The 21,064-nt window shown below is 42.1% G+C and overlaps 2 protein-coding genes across 2 annotated transcripts in view; one reads left to right on the forward strand and one right to left on the reverse strand.

Moving 5' to 3' along the window:
- Positions 1-21,064, reverse strand: part of T265_05378 (hypothetical protein) — a gene marked incomplete at both ends in the record, with an annotated part of 104,026 nt that overhangs the window by 51,198 nt on the left and 31,764 nt on the right. The window lies entirely within an intron of this gene.
- The window catches only part of T265_05377 (hypothetical protein), a gene marked incomplete at both ends in the record, with an annotated part of 91,420 nt that overhangs the window by 44,202 nt on the left and 26,154 nt on the right, over positions 1-21,064 (forward strand). The window contains 2 exons of the mRNA XM_009170368.1: positions 3,525-3,659; positions 11,230-11,328. Coding sequence (XP_009168632.1) covers positions 3,525-3,659; positions 11,230-11,328 — 234 coding nt within the window. The remainder of the gene's footprint in view (positions 1-3,524; positions 3,660-11,229; positions 11,329-21,064) is intronic.

Raw genomic sequence — 21,064 nt, forward strand, 5'->3', positions numbered from 1 at the left:
AAGCCGCAGCAGCATCAAAAACAACAACAACAACAACAACAACAACAACAACAACAACAACAACAACAACAACAATTTCAGTTGCCAAACACGTCGTTCGGAAACTCAAAACGAGCTTTGCGAACTCGCACTGGCTCATTCTCCCTGCCCCTGTGGTACTGCCATCTTAGAAGACAGCTGGGGATCCAAATAGACGAGGTTTATTTTCAACCCAGCATACGGTAGGCGCTGCTGAAACCGGACCTGGATCTAAGTATGCTTGTAACCTCTGTCTGTAGGACGTAATGGCACGGAGCATCTGTGAAGTCGACTAGTTTTGTCAAAAGAGGTAGTCGCTGTAAAGGGGATAGTAATGACTACAGGCTGTAGATTTTCTCCGCCACTGTGCCTTGAAAACGCGCCATCATCTCATGAATCGTTTTTGTAGATATCACTTTTCCGTGAGTAACCCGCTTAGATAAAATTTAGACACAATGGCGCTTCCACTGAAATATAGAACCCGCCTTTCCCTCTGAAGTCAAGCTTATTCCCAAAATTGTCATGCGTGCTCAGTGATTCCGACTGCAACCGTGTTACTCTACAAGTAAGGCGTTATAGAATCAAGGCAGACATTCATTGCCAGATCGATAGTTGTGTGCGAACTCGAATGCTGACATTCTACAAACAGGGTGAATAGTATTTGAGATACTTCTTGTTCTCATCTTCTCTGATGATGAACGCAACCAGAGCTGTGACGAATGTTTGTCTATGATACCAAATCTGTATCAAACATATTTTATTTGTTGATGAAACCAGACCAAGAAGGCCATATTTGGCAGTGTTGGATGAAAACTTATTACCTAACGGGTTGTTTCTGACAATGTAGAGCTCCCCAAATCGTCATAATTCAGCGATGCATTCAGTCGTGTCCTCTTTGTGATTTCTACAAAACGACGTTTGTGTTCTTCAGAAGTTGCCGTGAGAACTTTCTTGTGTCTATGGCTAATATGATTTAAACCGGTTTTTTTGTGAGCGATTCATTATGAACTTACTGTGTGCATTCCAGAATGTTGATATAGGCATAACAGAGTATTTGAGTACAATTTTTTCGATGCAATATGTTACTTGACTAAATGATCAAGAAATAATTAGCCTCATAAGAAACGAACAACTCCGACTTTTCGAGAATACATTGTAAGCGTAAAGGTTTGTTTTTGCAGCCAGATTAATTAATTGATCTTTGCAATTTAAGTTCAACTAATGACATTCAGAAACTACGTACAATGACACAAGGAGTAGGTAACTGACCCCTTTATGGATGGTCGTCGGTGTTTAAGTGAGGTCTTGCGGTCACCGATGCTCTGTCAGTTATTGATCGTATTTTTATTCCGTGCTCACAATCTTCACGAAGGCAGGACAGTCAGTCGGCTTTATTGAAAGTTTGGTTGCGTGCTCAACAGCTGCAGCTAATACTGTAGTGAATTGTCGTTTGGCTGTCTGAAGTACGCCGCACGCAGAGTCGAGAGACCTCCCTGACTAGAACGGAGGTCACTATCTCCCATTTACTGTTAATGTAAGTATTGGTGCTAGTGTTAACAGTAACTTCGATAGACACAATCACAAGCAGAATGTAGGCAAATAATGGAAGATGGAGAACATTCACGTAAGAATTAAAAGTTGAGGAACACTCCGGAAAAGGTGTGCCATTGCCAGCCTGATCCAATGAGCTGCTAAGAGAAGTGGACACGGGAACACGAGGACAGACGTGCAGCTAAAATTTAATAATATGCAATTTTAAAGATCTCCAAGGTGCAGGAGCAGGTAGTACGGTCAAGATTCGCAAATCCGACACAAGCTGTCTATCTTGTAGGACCGTCGGGACAGATATTAACAAGAAATACTACTTAACGCCAGGTATATCACATGTGATTTTGGTGGGTACGCTAGAGAACTAAAGTGACCTGGAAACACATCCCCAGACGTGATTTGAAGGGGCAGTGGCGGAATGAAGATAGTACTTACATTTTTCTAAAAAGATTAACTGTTTCACAATCCGAAACTATCATTTATACTAATTTAACTGCTACAAACATTACGACTTCATTTTCATGAAATTAGACATCTTAAAGGGGAAAAAAAATCAGAGGTAACTATTTTTGGTGCGGTAAACTTATCGTTAGGAGAGATCTTCCGACCGAAGAGACCACACTGTATCGGTGACCTTGGGGTATCTATCCTAAGTAGGACAGTTGCGTTAATAAGCAACGCCTGTGTTTATGCATATTACCAATAAAATGAGGTCACCGAAAACTCGGATGCTGTGCTCAATAACTGAGATCAATGAATAGAGTAACCAATAGAGTAACCAGTTTCTTTCGCCAACCTTATTCCTTGGATGTCAGGCCAAGGAAGCAGCATAAAATGGTTAATTTTAAAAAAAATACTTGAATGAAACACCAGAAATCAGAGTGGGTGTGTATAGTTACAATACATCTGCTAAGTTATGTTTCCTTGTGAAAGATCCAGACAAACCGGGCTTTGTGACGATTCTTTCATGCAGCGGTGTAATGCTGATGCTGAAAATCCCGGATGCGAAATCGATATTATTCCTTTTCTTTTTACGTCGGGAAACTTTCTGTTTGACATTATACGAATGCGTGTTCCAGCTGCATTCAAACAAATCCATTTGCTGAACTCAGACTTAACCAGGAGCGTGCATTGATGAGGTCTATGTCAAACTTCCATATTTATGAGAGGCGAACAAAAAATTGGTTGCGTCGCCCGCTTTTGAGAGACTACAAAACATTGAAAAATTATGATACATAAAGGCGGAGTGCCGATATCAAATTTCGAGGCGGAGGCTAAACTCGCAATTATTCGTTCTTGTACGCCATTGAATAATATATCTATGGGACACGTAAATCTTTGTTACATCGTGGGAGCATCCAAGATGTATTATGCTCGTCTCTGTATCGAACGCGTCCACATATTTGGTACCCTTGGTTAGGGTAGAGGAATGGTTATTTTTTACTACTGATAGGTTTACAGTAACCATAAATTACAAGGAGCGATAGTCTAGGCATCACCAGATGCCCTAGCGTTTTCCGGCTCTCGCGGCCTCCAGCGTTTATCTTTGAAAGGATCACAGATTCTTGTCAACCATTATTTTCAGGGTGCAATGCCCTCACACCACCTGTGGCTGAAACTTTTTTGGTCCCTTTAAACAGATTTATCAAACTTAAACTTTCAGATAGAAGTTGCGGAAATTCGGGTCTTAACTATCTAGATGCGAAGCAAAATTGTGGGTTCTGTTGCAATTTTAGTCTATTTTTTAACTTTTACATCGGGTTTTGGGAGTGTGGTGCATGTGATTCTCTTCCCAGTAATATGAGATATACCGTTCGATCTCCATGTTTATGCATGGAGCAATTTTCAGTGAAACGACAACTTTTGAGGTTGTAAATTTGTGGATCCATTGTTTATCCTTTTTTCATACTCACAGCCTTTTAAGTCTATCTTGCCTTTCACTTTTTTGTCTGTTCTAGGTTTTGTTGGTTTACCAACCCACATTACGTGTGACTAAAAGATCACTGGCCGCGTATACCAGAACACCACAGTTGGACCTTTCGCGCTATACCTTAAGGGAAATTTCGAGGAAACCAGTTAGAATGCTCCATCCGGTAAGTAGAAACGTATCCTGCTTATCCAGAATAATGCACTATGTATTTGGTGATCTGCTGTGTGCATGACGAACACCATAACTACCTTCCATATGTCTGTCTTTTACTGTTAGCTGGAAGCCTCAGTCGACAGGAAGCCACCCAACCAACAGGAATAATCTAACAATGTATGCTAAGGTTCTTAAGTATCAGTGGGCGTCACTGCGGACTAGTCGCATTTTCTCCAAAAAGTGGAGTGACTCTTGCTATGACAGCAAACACTGAGTTCACGAAAAAGGCAAATGAAAACGACACTGGATAATTAAGAATTGGGCACCGTTCAGCGCTTGACAACGAAAAACTACTGACCTCTGATGCCTTGCAGCAATGATATGTTCCACTTTTCGTAAGTTTGTCAACCGAAAGAATCATTTAAGGTAAAATTCGGGCCTGCACAGGATGGGGTGACCATAAGTTATGCTCAGTGAAGCGCTTTTCACATTGACCGTTCCGGACACAATTCAACGCATCTGCGTCCCTTGGCTAAGTACTTAAATTGCAAGATTAACATGTTTAGGCGCAGAAACAATAAATTCGGCGTTGGCAGGAGCAGCCGCGCGCAGCATCAAAGTGAGTCAAGCGCAAACACGTTTTGGTTTGTTCTGTACAGTCTAGCCACAGTGCGAACGCTCCAGCTTCATGCATGCAGGATTACTATACACCGACCGTTTTGGTTGCATAGAAACGTCGTTTTCTTTGTTCGTTAGTCATGGTGGATTCTATACGCTTACGCAGGTGTTCCTTTTGTTTCCTACTTGAAGAAGGGTAATCTCCAAACTGGATCCCTACAGTTTGTTTCTCATAATACGAATCAGTCTGTGGACGATAATCCGGGATGGGTTTTCCTGCTGATGTAGAAGTTACTGCAGTAGTTGATGTAATAGTTGAGGTTATTTCTGTATCGAAGTTTTAAATGATGCAAACAAGAAACACTTAGTGCTTGATGCCTATCTCGTAATATCTCCGCGATATAAAGGGACAACTCTGTGACACTTCAGTGTCGTCACTTTTGCACAGTGCGCATCAAGAGGTAGTGATTCACTCGGGAACAGCTCACATTTGACTGAGCTAATTTCTCAGTTAGTTATCCCAAGTTTAACTATCTGGAAAATTCTCTGGAAAATTCTGCGAAAATTCTCCAGACTAGAGGTATTTCGTTGACATGTGTTGCAAATCAGCGCCTCTAAATACACCTCAATTTTCACGAGATTTCAAATTTTGGCCTTTTCCCTGTCAAAAATGTTATTGAATTTGATAACACTAATCCATCAACTAGAAAAAAAAAGAATTATGGGTAATAACCATGTTTTTCCAACTTCTACATCTTCTATCGATTACCAGAACCTCAGTACCAGTGAAGTTTCTTACCAGTACAAGCTAACCTCACCGAGTTTAACTAAACACATTATTAGGTAAGGCCAAAAGTAGCGCCAATCGAAACCATCGTCTAGATCGCTGATCCACAAGATTGGTTCTCTTTTCGTATACACGGTTAGGCTATAGTTGTTTATGCGCTTTTGTACGCGGATTGTCGTGCCTTCACGAAGCAAACGCAGGGAACTCCTCAGTTGTTTCACCTGACCATATTCGCCTGCCAACTCGGCATCAGCATAGACAGCCCGTCTTCCATATCCCCGTAAATTTTGTTTTCATAGCGCTCTTTACATCTTGAAGAAACTATTTTTTCATGCTATGAATCCTGTCTCTTCAGAGGATATGTCACAAGTGGGAAGTGATAAAATCTACGTGATTCGTTAAGATAAGTTCCCGCGTGGGCACACATTAAATATTGGATCTGAGTACAGTAACCGTCTCTCCATGATGCAATATGTGGATATCGCTTTAACATAGCCTGATTCACAGGAACCTTGTGTGCGGATATGGACGCTTGATGGAGGTCTTAGAAAGTGAGCCAGGCTAGTTTAGTAGTTTGTGTATCAGAACTCTGGAAACTGTGACCTGATTAGTGAGGAAGTTGAAGATTTGATAGTTCAGAGAGTTAGAACTTATACTATCATCCGAGTTATCTGAAGCATTTTCCTCCTTTAATTCACTTCATCAAAGCAGCAAAAAGACAACTGATGTTAACAACTCTTCCTTTCATTGGCTGGCTGCAAACAGCATATTTATTGGCTTATCACATGACAACTAGTTTGAAGCAGTATGTGTTGCGATTTCGGCAGAAGCGATGGAGCGATCTTTCTGCAGCCCATATTATCTGGCAGTTCATTCGTAGTTCATTCGTTGCAATTGCATTTACATCAGAAGAAGAGGCCACTGTCCCACCCGATTTTAAGCTTATCACATGGCAAATGATCTGGCAGGCTTTCTTAAACAGCAGTCCGCTAGTAATCAGTTTAAGATCCGAAACAGCAACACCAATTGCAAAACTCCTGCTAGCCACAGATTATTTGGGTTCCCCCGGACAATATTTTGCTCCCTTGATTTGCAGTCGAACGTCCCAGATGCTAGTATTTAGCGAAGCAAACCTGACCACGCTGACAACCTTTTTTATGCGCACAAGTTCGGTGACATTGGACCTGTGTCTATCTTAACAGTGATTTTGACGTACTGCCAGTTGCATCGTGCTCTTTGTTTGTTTATTTTGTCTTCAACATAATCGTCCCTGTATAGGAACATCCTATTGTGTGACATCAACATTCAACAGTTACACGCAGAATTGACAAGGAATCTCGCGTAGAATCTTGTTTTGAGATAAATTTGTTCCCAATGCTTGATATCCTACACATAGTTATTGGTTTCATCTAAACAAAAATTCATTTGTGTTTAAAAATAGCAGAGAAACAACAAAACTAATAATAATGCTATTTTCCGCGCTTATCCCCCGCAGATAATATCGAAGGTATTACGCTTTGCATTTTTTTAAAAATGCATTTCGTTGCTAGAGAAGCAAATTCTGTTACCTATCATTAATTCCAAATAAGATCCCCAATAGGTAGTTTTATGTAACATGCTACTCCTAAGGTCACTGAAAATTCTTCGACAGCCCACCACCGGTTTCGCCCTTCTTGGGGCTAATCAGGCAGGAGCAGTCCCAGAGTTTCTGTTAACCTTATGTTCTACTTGTTTGTTTACAAATGAGTGTATTTCGCGAAGTTTGTTTTGATGTTTGATTAGCCAAACGTGGCTAAGAGAGAGTTGAAACCAGATCTCTGGGTGCGCCAAAAGCGTATTAACTATCTATCAGAGTAATGATCAGAGATGTAAATTGCCCAACTGGTAAAACACCCTAAAAAAGAGACTGAAGGTGCCTCCCATCTAGGTGTCCGTCTAAGGGGCTTGTTGTATCTCACTTCCAGTAAAGGTGTTTCCGACAAAAAGGAGCCGTATTCAAAGGAAGGTTGCTTTCTCATGGTTTTGTTGAGCTCCTTTGATTTAGGGGTATGCATCTGGTAGAAACGAAGTTCGCAAACCTTTCACCGGGAAGTGACTTTTCCAACTGCATTTCCTGTCACTTTAATTGGAATAATTAATTTATTTGTCCCCTTTGTAAGTCTAATCGCACTTCAGCTTGTTCACTTCCATCTTATTTGTGTACAAGGAAATAATAGATCGGGGAAATTGCTATTGTTTTTTTTCAGGAAAAGACTCTCAATGCAATAGCTTTGGAACGATGAGTATGTTCAGATGTAAGGGTTGACAATTTTCATACCAGCTGAGGACTTGATCAGTCCTCTGCCGTAGAGGTCTTTTTGTCCGATGAAAAGTCAAGTATGGCAGTCAAATATGAGAGTACGCAAAATAATTTATGTATTTGCCGCAAATACGAAAAAGCCTGGCTTTGAATGCCTTCAACAGAAACCCTCGCGCATAGTTTGAGAACAAAGTTGTACAGAAAAAATTAGGCAAGCCAAAAATTTGGTATTTTTTCCTTTTTGAAGTCATATGGAACAAAATGCAAGGGGTGAAGAAATAAAGCTCAGAATTTAATGCAGCACAAATGGTAGGATGTCCTGTCTGACACAATCAAACGTGATTCCCAGTAGCTTTTTACCTGTTGCACTTGAGTTCATTTCTTAATAGGCCCACGTGTTTGAGGTTCAGTGCTGTTTACCACAGTAGGTAGCAAAATTCTTCTGTCTGTTGTGAGTGTTTCTCACAGTCCACTGACCCGTTAACCTACTTGCGGATAACTTCATGCTAAGTTATGCATTGTTTACACAAAACACTTTGAGTGACCACCCAACTGAAGGGGCTGCATCTTTCCCAATAAGCACAATAAAGCAGCGTTTGAATGTGCACACAACTGTTTCACGCTTTTGTCAGCACACCACAGTGCTTTTTTAACTCCTTCCTCCTATTCACTTCAGTGGCATGACCACGTTTTAGTCTCTCCAATGCACTACCCACAACCACATCGAACGCGATAGTGCACATAACCTGTCGTCTTAAATGACACACTGAAGACTGTGACCTTGGTTTCACTTTTAAATGAGTTGCTCCTAATGATTGACTTCAATCTTACAGTCACGAAACGGTTTGCCGTAGAAATTTTCTGCACTCCCCAATTGTTAATTTATCAGCAAAAAATTGCGATTATTTTGGAAAAACGGGCGGAATGACTGACCTCTGTGCTTACGGAATCTAGCTACTGTCAACCCGTAGTACAATTTCAAACGTTCTATATGCTTTTCTCAACCAAATGTCTCTGATATTTCAGATTTTTGCAGCTAAGCCAACAGCTGAGCATGTTTTGCAATATGAACTCCTCACTTAAGGCTAAACCATTCACTAGTTCTGAAGGCTTTGCTAATCGGTGCTTCAGAGGGTTAGCTAGAGTCGTTCTAGCATACGACGTGCGTTTTTTATCAACAAAAAATTACAGTGTCATCTTTCGCAGATTTAGGTGAGACGATGAGATAAGGAGAATGTTATGTTCATCTCATAACTAGTATGAGCCCTAATGATATTTTGGCGGATGAGGCCTCTATGTAAATATACAAGGCGAAATCCGTTTCTATAAGGCGCATTTTTGTATTACTGCAATGAAGCCATCATTCGGAATTTTATTAGTTCATACTGAAGACAGCAATATAAGGTGTCCTCAGCACCCGAACGCCATGGCGCTTGTCGGTTGTCACCTACTTTCTTGTAAATTGGTGATCATAAGATGCTAAAAGGGTAGCCCAATAGTGTTTCAGCGCTATGAAGTTCCTCAGCGTGAGTTAGTCCCGGTGGAAATAAAACAATTTTTATACTTGATTGAGATTACCACATGGTGGGTTGAAACTTTCGACTGGGGCAAGACTGCGGTAGGTTAGGGCATTTTAGATGAGCCCTACACTACAGCTAAGGTCATACTATCACTTATGTGCGCCCAGTGATATGGGTGCGTGCAACACATAATGATGAACTCCACTCAGTTTCTGTTCACATTGATGGACTAAAGTGCGAGGGAGTGAGTGAAACGGGATTTTCTATAGTACACCAAAAAAAGCCGTCTTTATCCAAAGTTCACTTTTCAAAAGGATATTTGGATGAATTGATGGTTGAGGCACATATCTCCACGACAGATGCAATTAATAAAGCCGTTTACGTGGTTTGTAACACTACCTAAGCCGAATCACCCTAGTTAGTCAACCACCTGAAAAGCTGCTTGGTCCTAATTCAAATCAAATGCTGACCTATGCGTTATTTTCCGGTGTTTTGTTTTGTTCCTGTTGCTTCATCAACGAGTTAATAGTGGCTTGCCAGTGGTTCTCACTAGTTCTTTTTCTCACTTAAACAGACACAAACCTTAATAGGTCGGACACAAACCGCAAGCTACTGACCGAAATTCGCTTGTCTGGAAACAACTGTGAGGTTTCATCCAATCTGTCTCTCTAATTGGCTTTCACATTATCTAGTAAACATAAATTCTGTGAGGACTAATTGGCTGCCCTAAAAAAGAACGAGAATTTTTGTGCAAAAATGAACATCCGTTCAATATATATTTACTGAACAATACTAGAAGCAAACACTGTAACCGGAGCAATCCAAAAAGTAACAGCACTCCGGACCGACAAAACAAATGAGCTGTATCAGTCAAACGTACGTTTACGTCGAAGTTGGAACTTTCGCCGATTGCACAGATAAAAATTGGTATCTGCAAGCATAATTTGAGGTCGTTGATGTCAATCATACGCGCTCGGGGTATGGGGTTGTGGATTTACGTCACAGAACTTATATTCTGATGGAAGGTCGTCGCAGGAGTAGTTCTAATGCAGCATATCCTTCACACCACGGTTTTCTACCTCCTCAGCCTACATAGCTATCTGACACCAAATCCTCTTTGTCATCAGATATTTTTATATGGTAACTCTAATTCCCGAAAGCCCTATTGTTTGCTTGATGTTTGGTCCTTGCAGGTGTGCAGGCCGCAATGGGTCCGTTGAGTGCAGAGACGACATTGGTTCCAAAGGGGCTGGAAATCCAAACCGCAATATGCAGATTTTAGCATTGGCTACTTTTCTAAATTTTGACGCCAACCCAAATAACGGACACTAGCCCGGCCATGTTGGCTTCAGCTTGACTGTTTGGATTAACTTTAGTAGTTAGAATTTTGGGACAAACTTTCTACTAAAGAAAGCCTACTCAAGGTTCCCGAACCGTTGTTCTTATGAGAAAGACTACCCCCCAATACCCAGTCGGCGTGTATATTCAAGTGTGGGGGTCGGAGTCAAAGTGCACTGGGGTTCCTAGTTCTCATTTGGTGTTCAGTCGGTGCTCAAGCAGCAAAACCTTAAAGAGTTAGGCGACGCTTTTAGGGCGATAATGAAGTGCGGGCTTTCTCTGTCAGTCAAGCGTATGACCTTCACCTAATTTGACTCGAGTCCAGATGACGCAATACTTTTCTCGTACCTATAAACTTATGCTGGAGTCTACAGTGTTGTGAACAAATGGAACCAGTGAACCAATCTCAAGGCTTAACTGACACTGTCAGTGGTGACATGTGGACCTGCTACTGGACATCAGTCGTTAGGTACCAAGAGAATGTGTTTGAAGCAGACAAGAGGTTTCTGAGTATGGGTAACAAGGCCTCTGTTTCTATGTGTGGATCTTTGTTTCAGTTATCAATAAATCCACAACTAGTCGGATTACGGAAAAATTATTTATGCTGCACCAAGGACGTCAACTGAAACGTTTATCAACCACATCATTCCTTAAATAATCTAATCTAGTGTTGTGCACGTCGTTTTCCAGTTGAAAACGGTCGTGCGTTAAGAGGGACGCGTCACCTCTAACTCAGCAGAAGATTCTGAGATCCACAGAGAAAATCGTGAGGACTTTCGGTTTGATCACCAAGGGAGCCAGCGCGATGAGTATGATGCTGACAACTATGCTAATGATGGTAAAGTTAGCGGGGTAGGTGCTCGTAGACATACAATGTATACTTTTACTTGCATCCGGGGTCACGTGGCCGGGTGCCAGAAAATCATTAGTTTGTATGCGTTCCCTTTCTTTTGAACCCTACATTGTGCTTGCGAACATTTTTGCCTTAATAACCCCCATTATTTCCTTCTGTGTTTAGGACGACGCAAATTACGATAAAGCCTATGATGCTTTAGCTACGATACTCAAAGAAGCGATCAGTTTCAATGATCCTGCCTCAGCGTATGTATGGCAGTATGTAAGTCTGGTAAACATCATCTATTTTGAACCGTTCCATGCTTCTGCCTTTGGTATACAGTGAACAACCCGTTGTTGCTTTAAAAAAAACGTTCAAATTTCCTAGGTCACCCCATCACATTAACAGGACTTACGCGACGTGGAAAGTGAGCTCAAGTACTTCAGGTTTTGTAAACGAGGATAGCCTACGGCCGGGAATTCCAGAGTCTCCAGCTTCGCATGCATAACAGCAATTTGACTCGTGGTTACGAATACTGAGTGCATCATCACGTTCGAATGCACCAGTTACTCTTGTTTAGTCAGCCCCGGAATCAGTAAGGCTTTCATGGAAAAATAAGATGAGTAACCGGTTGTAAGCACACGTACACCAATCCCATTCGATCAAATTCTGTTTCGCAATTCCCTAGAGAATGTATTGATGAGACAGTAGCCAGCGTCGAATGGTGATCATATTTCTTCTAGAACTGTTTCAACATATCGAAGGTTATTTTCCTGACTCCTTAAAACTGATGTGTTCAGAGTTTCTCTGAATTAATTCTGCATACACTCAGCTACAAATTACCTATATCTAACTAACATCACTAGTCCATGAATACTCTAAAAAAGTAGATAGAATATCGTGTAGTGATGTAGCACAGCACAAAGTACTGTAATCTGATACAATACAGTAGAATGTAGAATAGATGAATAGATGTTTTTCAAAGCCGAAGCGGTTGATGCGTGCAACTATTTAATTACTGAGACTTACTCGCTAAGTTACGTTCTGGAGGCTGTAATAATGGTGGCAGAACAAACTTGGCAAACCTGGGTTCCTTCTAGTCCAGATCGGTACAACGGCCATTACCTCTAGCTGATAGGCAAAGATACCAGCTGCACGGACCTTGTCCGTAACTTCTCAGTTCCATCGCAAATGCCACACCGTCTGCACGTCTTAGCAATCTGTTTAGTCTCTGAATAATTAGATGTTACGGCTGGTAATAACTGGGAGATTTTTACACGCTGGATACGCAGAACGACTGCATCCCATTTGGAGGCCGAGTGTTTATCCCCAAATTACTGAGATATGAAATGCTCCGGCAGTAATATATCAAGCATTCAGGCATAAAACAGATAAATGCAACAATAATTGGTTTTATTCATTAGCTTGACAAAAGACTGTAGAAATAGTAGAGACCTAATCCGCTTTTGCCGAGCTGTAGCAAGGATTTTTATACCTCCTTTAGTCTAAGCATTATTCGTAAGTGGGTACCGACAGGACCGTGGACACATACATACTCGCTTTGTTTGTTGTTTGATGTACAGCGAAATGGGTTTTGTGTAACTCAAGTGCAACTGGCGACTTAATTGAATCTGACCAATGTCTCCAGGTGAATTTTCTTATGTAATTTAGAGTTCGAGAATGAGTGGTGCGGAGAAGTGGATTTCAGTTTACCTCAACCAAAATGGCATATTTCCATAAAACTATTTGGGTGAAACCAACTCGTACTCCAATGATTTATTTGTTGTCAGTTAGATGTATATGTTCGTTCGAACGGACGAACAAACAAATCAGAACGCAGGTAACCAACAACAGTAGCATGCCTTTAGATTTTTCGTAAATACCATTGAAATAGACAGACGTATCCCGATGAGACTAGTCGTAAACGTTAGTCTAGGCGGATGAATCAACCTTTATGGGTTGTAATAAACGTTGTTTACCGGGTACAGTATTTAGGACTGAGTGGGTGATATATCATATGTAGAACATGCTTAAACCTGGCCAATCAAAACTCAAATTTAACCTATCCCTGAACCCCTGTGGAATATGTTCGTATCGCCGAAAACCTACAACTGCACCCACAGAGCGCGAACCCACCTCGGAGACCTCAGAATTAAAAGAATGCGGGCGCGAAACGACACTGATTTAATGGTAGCATTATAGAATGGTCAAAAGCCAAATATGTGAAAATCTTCTCAGTGTTCCCACAGGTGCTTGTGAACAGCGACTTTCGCATTGTTCAGAATCGCTCATATATTTAATGGAGTATTTTGATTAGAAAACGTCAGACGGATACCCCCATCCACCGAGTTATTCTGGGATTATGTGCATGACAATTTTGTTGTGATGAAACAAGAGATCACGGGTTTTACCACTATCTAAATAAACTGAATACATACGTCAAATTTAGTGTGGAGGTAAAGTCAGTTTAGTGTACACTACACTTATTAGGTTGCATGACACTCGAAGAACTAAAAGTCAGTGTATTAGACGATTTAGAACTACCACTCTGTCCATCCAAAATCGGTATTTGCTGATATTGCCGCAACGCGCAGAGGACATACAAAATATATCAGTGTTTGATCATCGGCGTCCCCGAAGCACTGGTCAGGTCTGGTGGGAACATCGGATTAGAAACGCTGAGGTACGCCAGATTGAACTCTTCAGGAGGAACTCTCCCGCGATAGACGAATTACTCACGCTTCACAGGTTGCGCAGGTTAAGACATGTACTCCGCATTTCAGAAGACCGCCTGCCTCATAGAGCTATCTTTCCCAGCCCTGTGCTGGGTGCAAGCGACCGAGAGATGGACAACTGACAACAAAGCATGAAAACACCAACCGGTAAACTTGGGTGGACAAATGCCACCTCCCCGGATAAGGACTACGGGACTTAAATAACCAGTGGAAATAGAATTGAAGACTTAGAACTAGCAGGCTTGTATAGGACAGTTTGGATTGGTCGAGATGGAACGTGGTGATGCGCGAGCATCCGAAGGAAAACTCACCAAAAAAGCAGATTAGATCTAAAATGCACGCAATCTCACCCACTTTCTCCCCAACTCACTGCTTTTTGAGCAGAAGCGGCTCAACATCATACCTGTTCTATGTAGTTTACGCTGTCAACTGTGGAAGGCTCGTTAAGTAACTGATGTAAACAGTTGCCTTACTTGCTTTCGTAAAGTGTCCCAGTTCCCATATAGTTTAGTTGGAACATCCTACCGATTCCGGCAAATTGTGGCAATCTATGCATGTATTAAGTAGACAAATTTGCCGACAAATGGTTCTTTCAAAGCTTCCAATTTTCACTCACTTCTTTTCAGACAATTCTTGATGGTGGTTGTTAGTATCTATCCTAATTTAAACCTGAAAGCCTGCCTTATGCAAGTGCCAATTCAAAACAGTTAGATTTGCAGGATACAAGAAATAATGGGCGACTGAAAGTACCGTTTTCCGCATTAAAAGCTATAAACTGCTTCTTAATTTTTTCACGGCTATCGTTTTTTAACCCTTAGCTTTCAGTGCAATAGAGCCATGTTATCGGGTTTGTTTTTTTCGACATTTTATTAATAAATCGATATCACCGATCCACTCAACTACGATTATTGAAGTCTGTGTTGGTCAACTACGCACAATCAAGTGCATTCATCTATGCACCTTATATAAGTCAACTTGCTCATTTTGTTGATGTCATTCCTAGTGAGGCGATATCATGAGGTTGGCCATATTTGGCCTTTTGGTTTCGGTACTCCTGGGACACGTCTTGGCTGTCTCAAGCTTGGATACTGCAAAAACAAAGGCGACAAATGATCACACGAATGAAAAGCAGACTTCAAACACAGCCACTGCTACAGAAAAGGAAAGCCAAAAGAGTGTTGCTTCATCAAAGAAAATTTACAAATTCCCGTCTAGTCAGCTTGAAAACAAAAAGCTGGAGGTAACCTCCGCGGAGAAACCTGAGAGTAAGGGAAGCCTGATCAAAGCGGCATCAATTCAGACACACAAAAAGAAGTCAGATGCAACGGAGAAGAAACTCATGAGTATGCTTCAAGATGAAGAGCAGGCAAAACCGGCGCTTCAGAAATCTAAAAAAACACATGCGTTTCTGGATAGTCAAAAGAGTTGGCTGCGGGAGGGCGGGGACACTAGAAGTATGTTGGATTCTCTTTCTACTGGAAATAAATACGGAGACAACCGCTCCCTAAAACACATGAGTGACCAACTGCGTAGTCGTCTTGGCGATGCAGGATCCGTCCGAAAACATTTCCGTGTTATGAACGATGGCAACCTGAAGGGCAGCAAATTTCAACCACCAGAAGCGTACCGTGATAGCTTGCGTACTCATGTGCGCAACCCATACATGCTGCGTCAACAAATGCCAGACAAAAACGAGGGATTCGACTATCGTGGCCGATGGGTTAAATCTTCTGGTCTAGATTATTCCGGCGTTGACAAAAAGGCTCGAATGATTCATAACCAACAAGCTTATGATCAGCTTCGGAATAGATTACGTGACAGTGACTTCGTGGGGCGTCCGAGACATTACCTAAAGGAAGGGTGGCGTTCGAACTCAAAAGCCCTCCAGCGTTACAAAGACACAGATAGGTATGGCTTTGAGGAGGACGAGGACGACCGTTATGACCGCCGTATGCCAGTTAGATTTTACAAGGGAGTCTATGGTGCAATGGACGAGTCGAAGTTTAACCATGGCAGAGCAATGTTACATAGAGGATCACGAATGCTCTACTGAATTGTCAACCTCTAAAAGGAATACAGATTTCAGAACCCAGTGTTTCCTGTCTGGTTTTTAGCAAGTATAGCACACAGTGGGTTTACTTGCGGCTTTTAACTATGAGAACAACAACAACCTTGGCAGAATACAACCCATTTTTACTGAATATCACCTGAGTTTTTAAGACTATGGAGGAAAGTTGCAACCCCACAGATCCGCTAAAGTTTCCAAAACATGAAAGGTTATTGTTGTTGGACTCAGCTTTCATAGTGGTTTCTAGTTTTTGGATGACAGTTATTATTCAGTAAGATGAGCTCAGAGAGTTTTTATACACCCTTAAGCTGGGTCCAAAGTAAGAATTTTGAGTTCTCGCCCATATACACTGGAGTAAATAGTATGTTGATAGTTGAGAGATGATATAATCCCAAGTGCGGAGCTGTTCATTAGCGCACATTAGCTAAACGGTTAGATACAAAAGTAAAAATCATTTACACAAAGGTTTTGGGATTTGAAAATTCCCAAGCCTCTTCATGAACATTCCCGAATGTTTTCTGAGTACAGATGAACAATGAACAAACAATGCGAAGCGGTTTCATAATTTCCGTACCAACATTACCTTCCCGTAGATACGGGAATGGCTCTTTGACACCAGAGCAAACCAGAGCGAACACTGTTTGTGTGTTTCATCACTAGTGTTCACCAATACAGTCTGACTGTGGTTGTTTTCTTATTTGATTTGTCCGCCCAATGTCTGGCTTACTTTTTGTCTGTTTGTACCGTTCCTCTTAACGAACCTTTTCCTCTCATTGAGAGGAATGAAATGTCTTTCTTTATGGATATTCAGAACTGGTACCGAGTACTAGGTTGTTGTTTTTGTTGGTTCACACTGTTTTCACAAGACTACGAATGCTCTGACGAACATCACCTTAAAATAATTCGTTTTGCTGCGTAGCGGTGGGTTAGTGTTTGTGCCACCACCACCAACCCAGCGCTATACACCACCACGCTCCCCAATAACGCACTGATGATGCCACCTCGATAGAAGATGAAACGTCTGCAATCAAATTGCCCAGCTCAGTGAACAAGCCAACGATCATCTACGCTACCTGAGCTACCAGCATTTTACTCTATAGAAAATTCCTTTTGCTTTGGGAGAAGGAAGATTTAACGAAGTGTTCAGCCACAAGGGCTGCCTCTTCGGCGACCCTTCGGCAAAACGCCAACGAATGCGGATAAACGCCAAGCAGAGCGAATAACATGCTAGTTTTCGGTTGAAGGTCAATAAATTCTCCGCTATACTAAATTGATTACCCTTCACATGATCATTCAAGCTCCGTATTTGCCCTCACGGAGGAACGATTTTTATGGGGTTCGGTAGTCTTGCCTTTTTAAACACAGACTGTTTTATCTCTTCACCTTCCCTGACGCTACTGAGTTATAGTCAGAAAACAAGAAGGTGACCAGAAAAAGTGTGTATTAACGCAATTACAACTTTCTATTTATATGATTCACTTGTGATCGTATTTGAGGGTCGATCCGCTCTCAATCAACCAGTGTCTCTTGCACGCCCACACCGGTTCTCTGGCGGTTGTTCCTTCGTCTCGGTTAATCATAGATGGCTGTCTGTGCCTTGGTCATCGGGTGGGCGTGAACTTCACTGTCCCTTTTTTGACCTTTCTCTGGCACATGATGAAATCGGACGTGATTCAGACGTGTGGGCGTAATCGCACGGCACTGTTTCACATGATTGTTCCTCTGCGCAGTAGGCTGATGTGCAGACGTATCACAGACCATCTTGCAAAGATGCTATATGCGGCCACTTATTGTAGGCTGAATCGTACTTGGTGGAGACCTTCTTGCGAGAAGTGTCTCCGGAAAAACGATTACTGTACTTTTGAACAGCTTTCTGCAGTCCACTGCTAATACTCAAAAGTGTAATATGGAGCTGTTGGTGTTTGGCAACAGCCTGATCACTTTAACTCAGCTGCTATGGAGCCTTCTACCTGGTTTCCGCATTGACCTGTGGGAGTTTTGTCTTTGGTATGTCATTTTCCCCAAAGAATTTTCCCTCCCTGTCTTTCGATAAACATTTATTACAAAAATTCCAGAATTCACGACATCGAACCTACATAAGTCGCTCAAGGGCTTCGACGTTACCCTACCGCGCACGCTCCGCATTTGTACCTTTGGCATTTGGCCATACAAAAATTAAATGACAAGCCTAAAATGGACATGGATTCTGCACACCAACTTACCTCTCCTCTCAATAGCTTCACTTCTCACTGCAACTCTTCAAAAGTTTTCATCGCAGTAATTCTCCTTACTTGACCGAAGTTCCTTGAACGTAGTTCCCTTTGGAGGTAGCCGAGAGATGTGGGTTTTCCGACGGATGTATTCTTCCTTACACAAACTTCCTCCTGCTAAGGTCAGTCGATGCCCGCCAACTTTCGTATCTATCAGGTCATTCAAAACAATAGTGTAAGGTGTTGGAGCTCGAACGTCTAACTTGCGAGACAAGCATGTTCTTACTACGTTGCAAGCACACACATTCCGAACTTGAGTTGTCACATCTGATCGAGTTAGTGAGTTCGCACCCTACGTCTCGGACGGCAACCCAGTCACTGCCTTGGTGTGTCTCAGATCCAAAACATGTCCTCTAATGTGAAAACCTGGCTTAACTCTAATGATCCAGATTACCGAATAGTTGTGAACGGAGCGAACTGATAGGCCTGAGTTGGATGGTTATGGAGGGTTACTTCTGGCTAAGAAACCTGTCAACCCGTAAGAGCAGCTTCCTCGTATTGACATCCCTTCAACCGTTCATCCCCTTTATTTAAATGAACGATGAATAGACTAGTATCAAATAGAATCTCGCTTTGGCCGTTTGGTTAGTCCAGGAGAAGTTCAGTGAATAGAGTACACACTAACTTGTATACCGGTAATACTACCGATGTGGGTGGCATGCCAGTAATATGTTTTTATCTTGTAAATTCGCTTGAAAAGGGGCATCTATTTCGGATTTGTGGAGTTGCTTCGTAGCATTTGCTTGAACTTGAGCAACACTCAATGAATATCCAGGAAAGTTCAGGAAAACGCGTTCAAGAGAAGATGGATGCTCAGTTTTCGTAATTAAGATGCATATGAGGGTTTTGCTTTCCTGTCCAGTAGTCTGTAACTGGTCTGTTGGCATGCTTTAATAAATAACTCCGCAGCAAATGACTGTTTCCTTTCACCAGTATTCTAGGGAACACATTAAGGCGATTTCTCAGAATGAAGCAAANTGTTTTCTGAGTACAGATGAACAATGAACAAACAATGCGAAGCGGTTTCATAATTTCCGTACCAACATTACCTTCCCGTAGATACGGGAATGGCTGTTTGACACCAGAGCAAACCAGAGCGAACACTGTTTGTGTGTTTCATCACTAGTGTTCACCAATACAGTCTGACTGTGGTTGTTTTCTTATTTGATTTGTCCGCCCAATGTCTGGCTTACTTTTTGTCTGTTTGTACCGTTCCTCTTAACGAACCTTTTCCTCTCATTGAGAGGAATGAAATGTCTTTCTTTATGGATATTCAGAACTGGTACCGAGTACTAGGTTGTTGTTTTTGTTGGTTCACACTGTTTTCACAAGACTACGAATGCTCTGACGAACATCACCTTAAAATAATTCGTTTTGCTGCGTAGCGGTGGGTTAGTGTTTGTGCCACCACCACCAACCCAGCGCTATACACCACCACGCTCCCCAATAACGCACTGATGATGCCACCTCGATAGAAGATGAAACGTCTGCAATCAAATTGCCCAGCTCAGTGAACAAGCCAACGATCATCTACGCTACCTGAGCTACCAGCATTTTACTCTATAGAAAATTCCTTTTGCTTTGGGAGAAGGAAGATTTAACGAAGTGTTCAGCCACAAGGGCTGCCTCTTCGGCGACCCTTCGGCAAAACGCCAACGAATGCGGATAAACGCCAAGCAGAGCGAATAACATGCTAGTTTTCGGTTGAAGGTCAATAAATTCTCCGCTATACTAAATTGATTACCCTTCACATGATCATTCAAGCTCCGTATTTGCCCTCACGGAGGAACGATTTTTATGGGGTTCGGTAGTCTTGCCTTTTTAAACACAGACTGTTTTATCTCTTCACCTTCCCTGACGCTACTGAGTTATAGTCAGAAAACAAGAAGGTGACCAGAAAAAGTGTGTATTAACGCAATTACAACTTTCTATTTATATGATTCACTTGTGATCGTATTTGAGGGTCGATCCGCTCTCAATCAACCAGTGTCTCTTGCACGCCCACACCGGTTCTCTGGCGGTTGTTCCTTCGTCTCGGTTAATCATAGATGGCTGTCTGTGCCTTGGCCATCGGGTGAGCGTGAACTTCACGTGTCCCTTTTTGACCTTTCTCTGGCACATGATGAAATCGGACGTGATTCAGACGTGTGGGCGTAATCGCACGGCACTGTTTCACATGATTGTTCCTCTGCGCAGTAGGCTGATGTGCAGACGTATCACAGACCATCTTGCAAAGATGCTATATGCGGCCACTTATTGTAGGCTGAATCGTACTTGGTGGAGACCTTCTTGCGAGAAGTGTCTCCGGAAAAACGATTACTGTACTTTTGAACAGCTTTCTGCAGTCCACTGCTAATACTCAAAAGTGTAATATGGAGCTGTTGGTGTTTGGCAACAGCCTGATCACTTTAACTCAGCTGCTATGGAGCCTTCTACCTGGTTTCCGCATTGACCTGTGGGAGTTTTGTCTTTGGTATGTCATTTTTCCCAAAGAATTTTCCCTCCCTGTCTTTCGATAAACATTTATTACAAAAATTCCAGAATTCACGACATCGAACCTACATAAGTCGCTCAAGGGCTTCGACGTTACCCTACCGCGCACGCTCCGCATTTGTACCTTTGGCATTTGGCCATACAAAAATTAAATGACAAGCCTAAAATGGACATGGATTCTGCACACCAACTTACCTCTCCTCTCAATAGCTTCACTTCTCACTGCAACTCTTCAAAAGTTTTCATCGCAGTAATTCTCCTTACTTGACCGAAGTTCCTTGAACGTAGTTCCCTTTGGAGGTAGCCGAGAGATGTGGGTTTTCCGACGGATGTATTCTTCCTTACACAAACTTCCTCCTGCTAAGGTCAGTCGATGCCCGCCAACTTTCGTATCTATCAGGTCATTCAAAACAATAGTGTAAGGTGTTGGAGCTCGAACGTCTAACTTGCGA

The sequence above is a fragment of the Opisthorchis viverrini genome (genome assembly GCF_000715545.1).
Source record: "Opisthorchis viverrini unplaced genomic scaffold opera_v5_100, whole genome shotgun sequence".
Taxonomy (NCBI): domain Eukaryota; kingdom Metazoa; phylum Platyhelminthes; class Trematoda; order Opisthorchiida; family Opisthorchiidae; genus Opisthorchis; species Opisthorchis viverrini.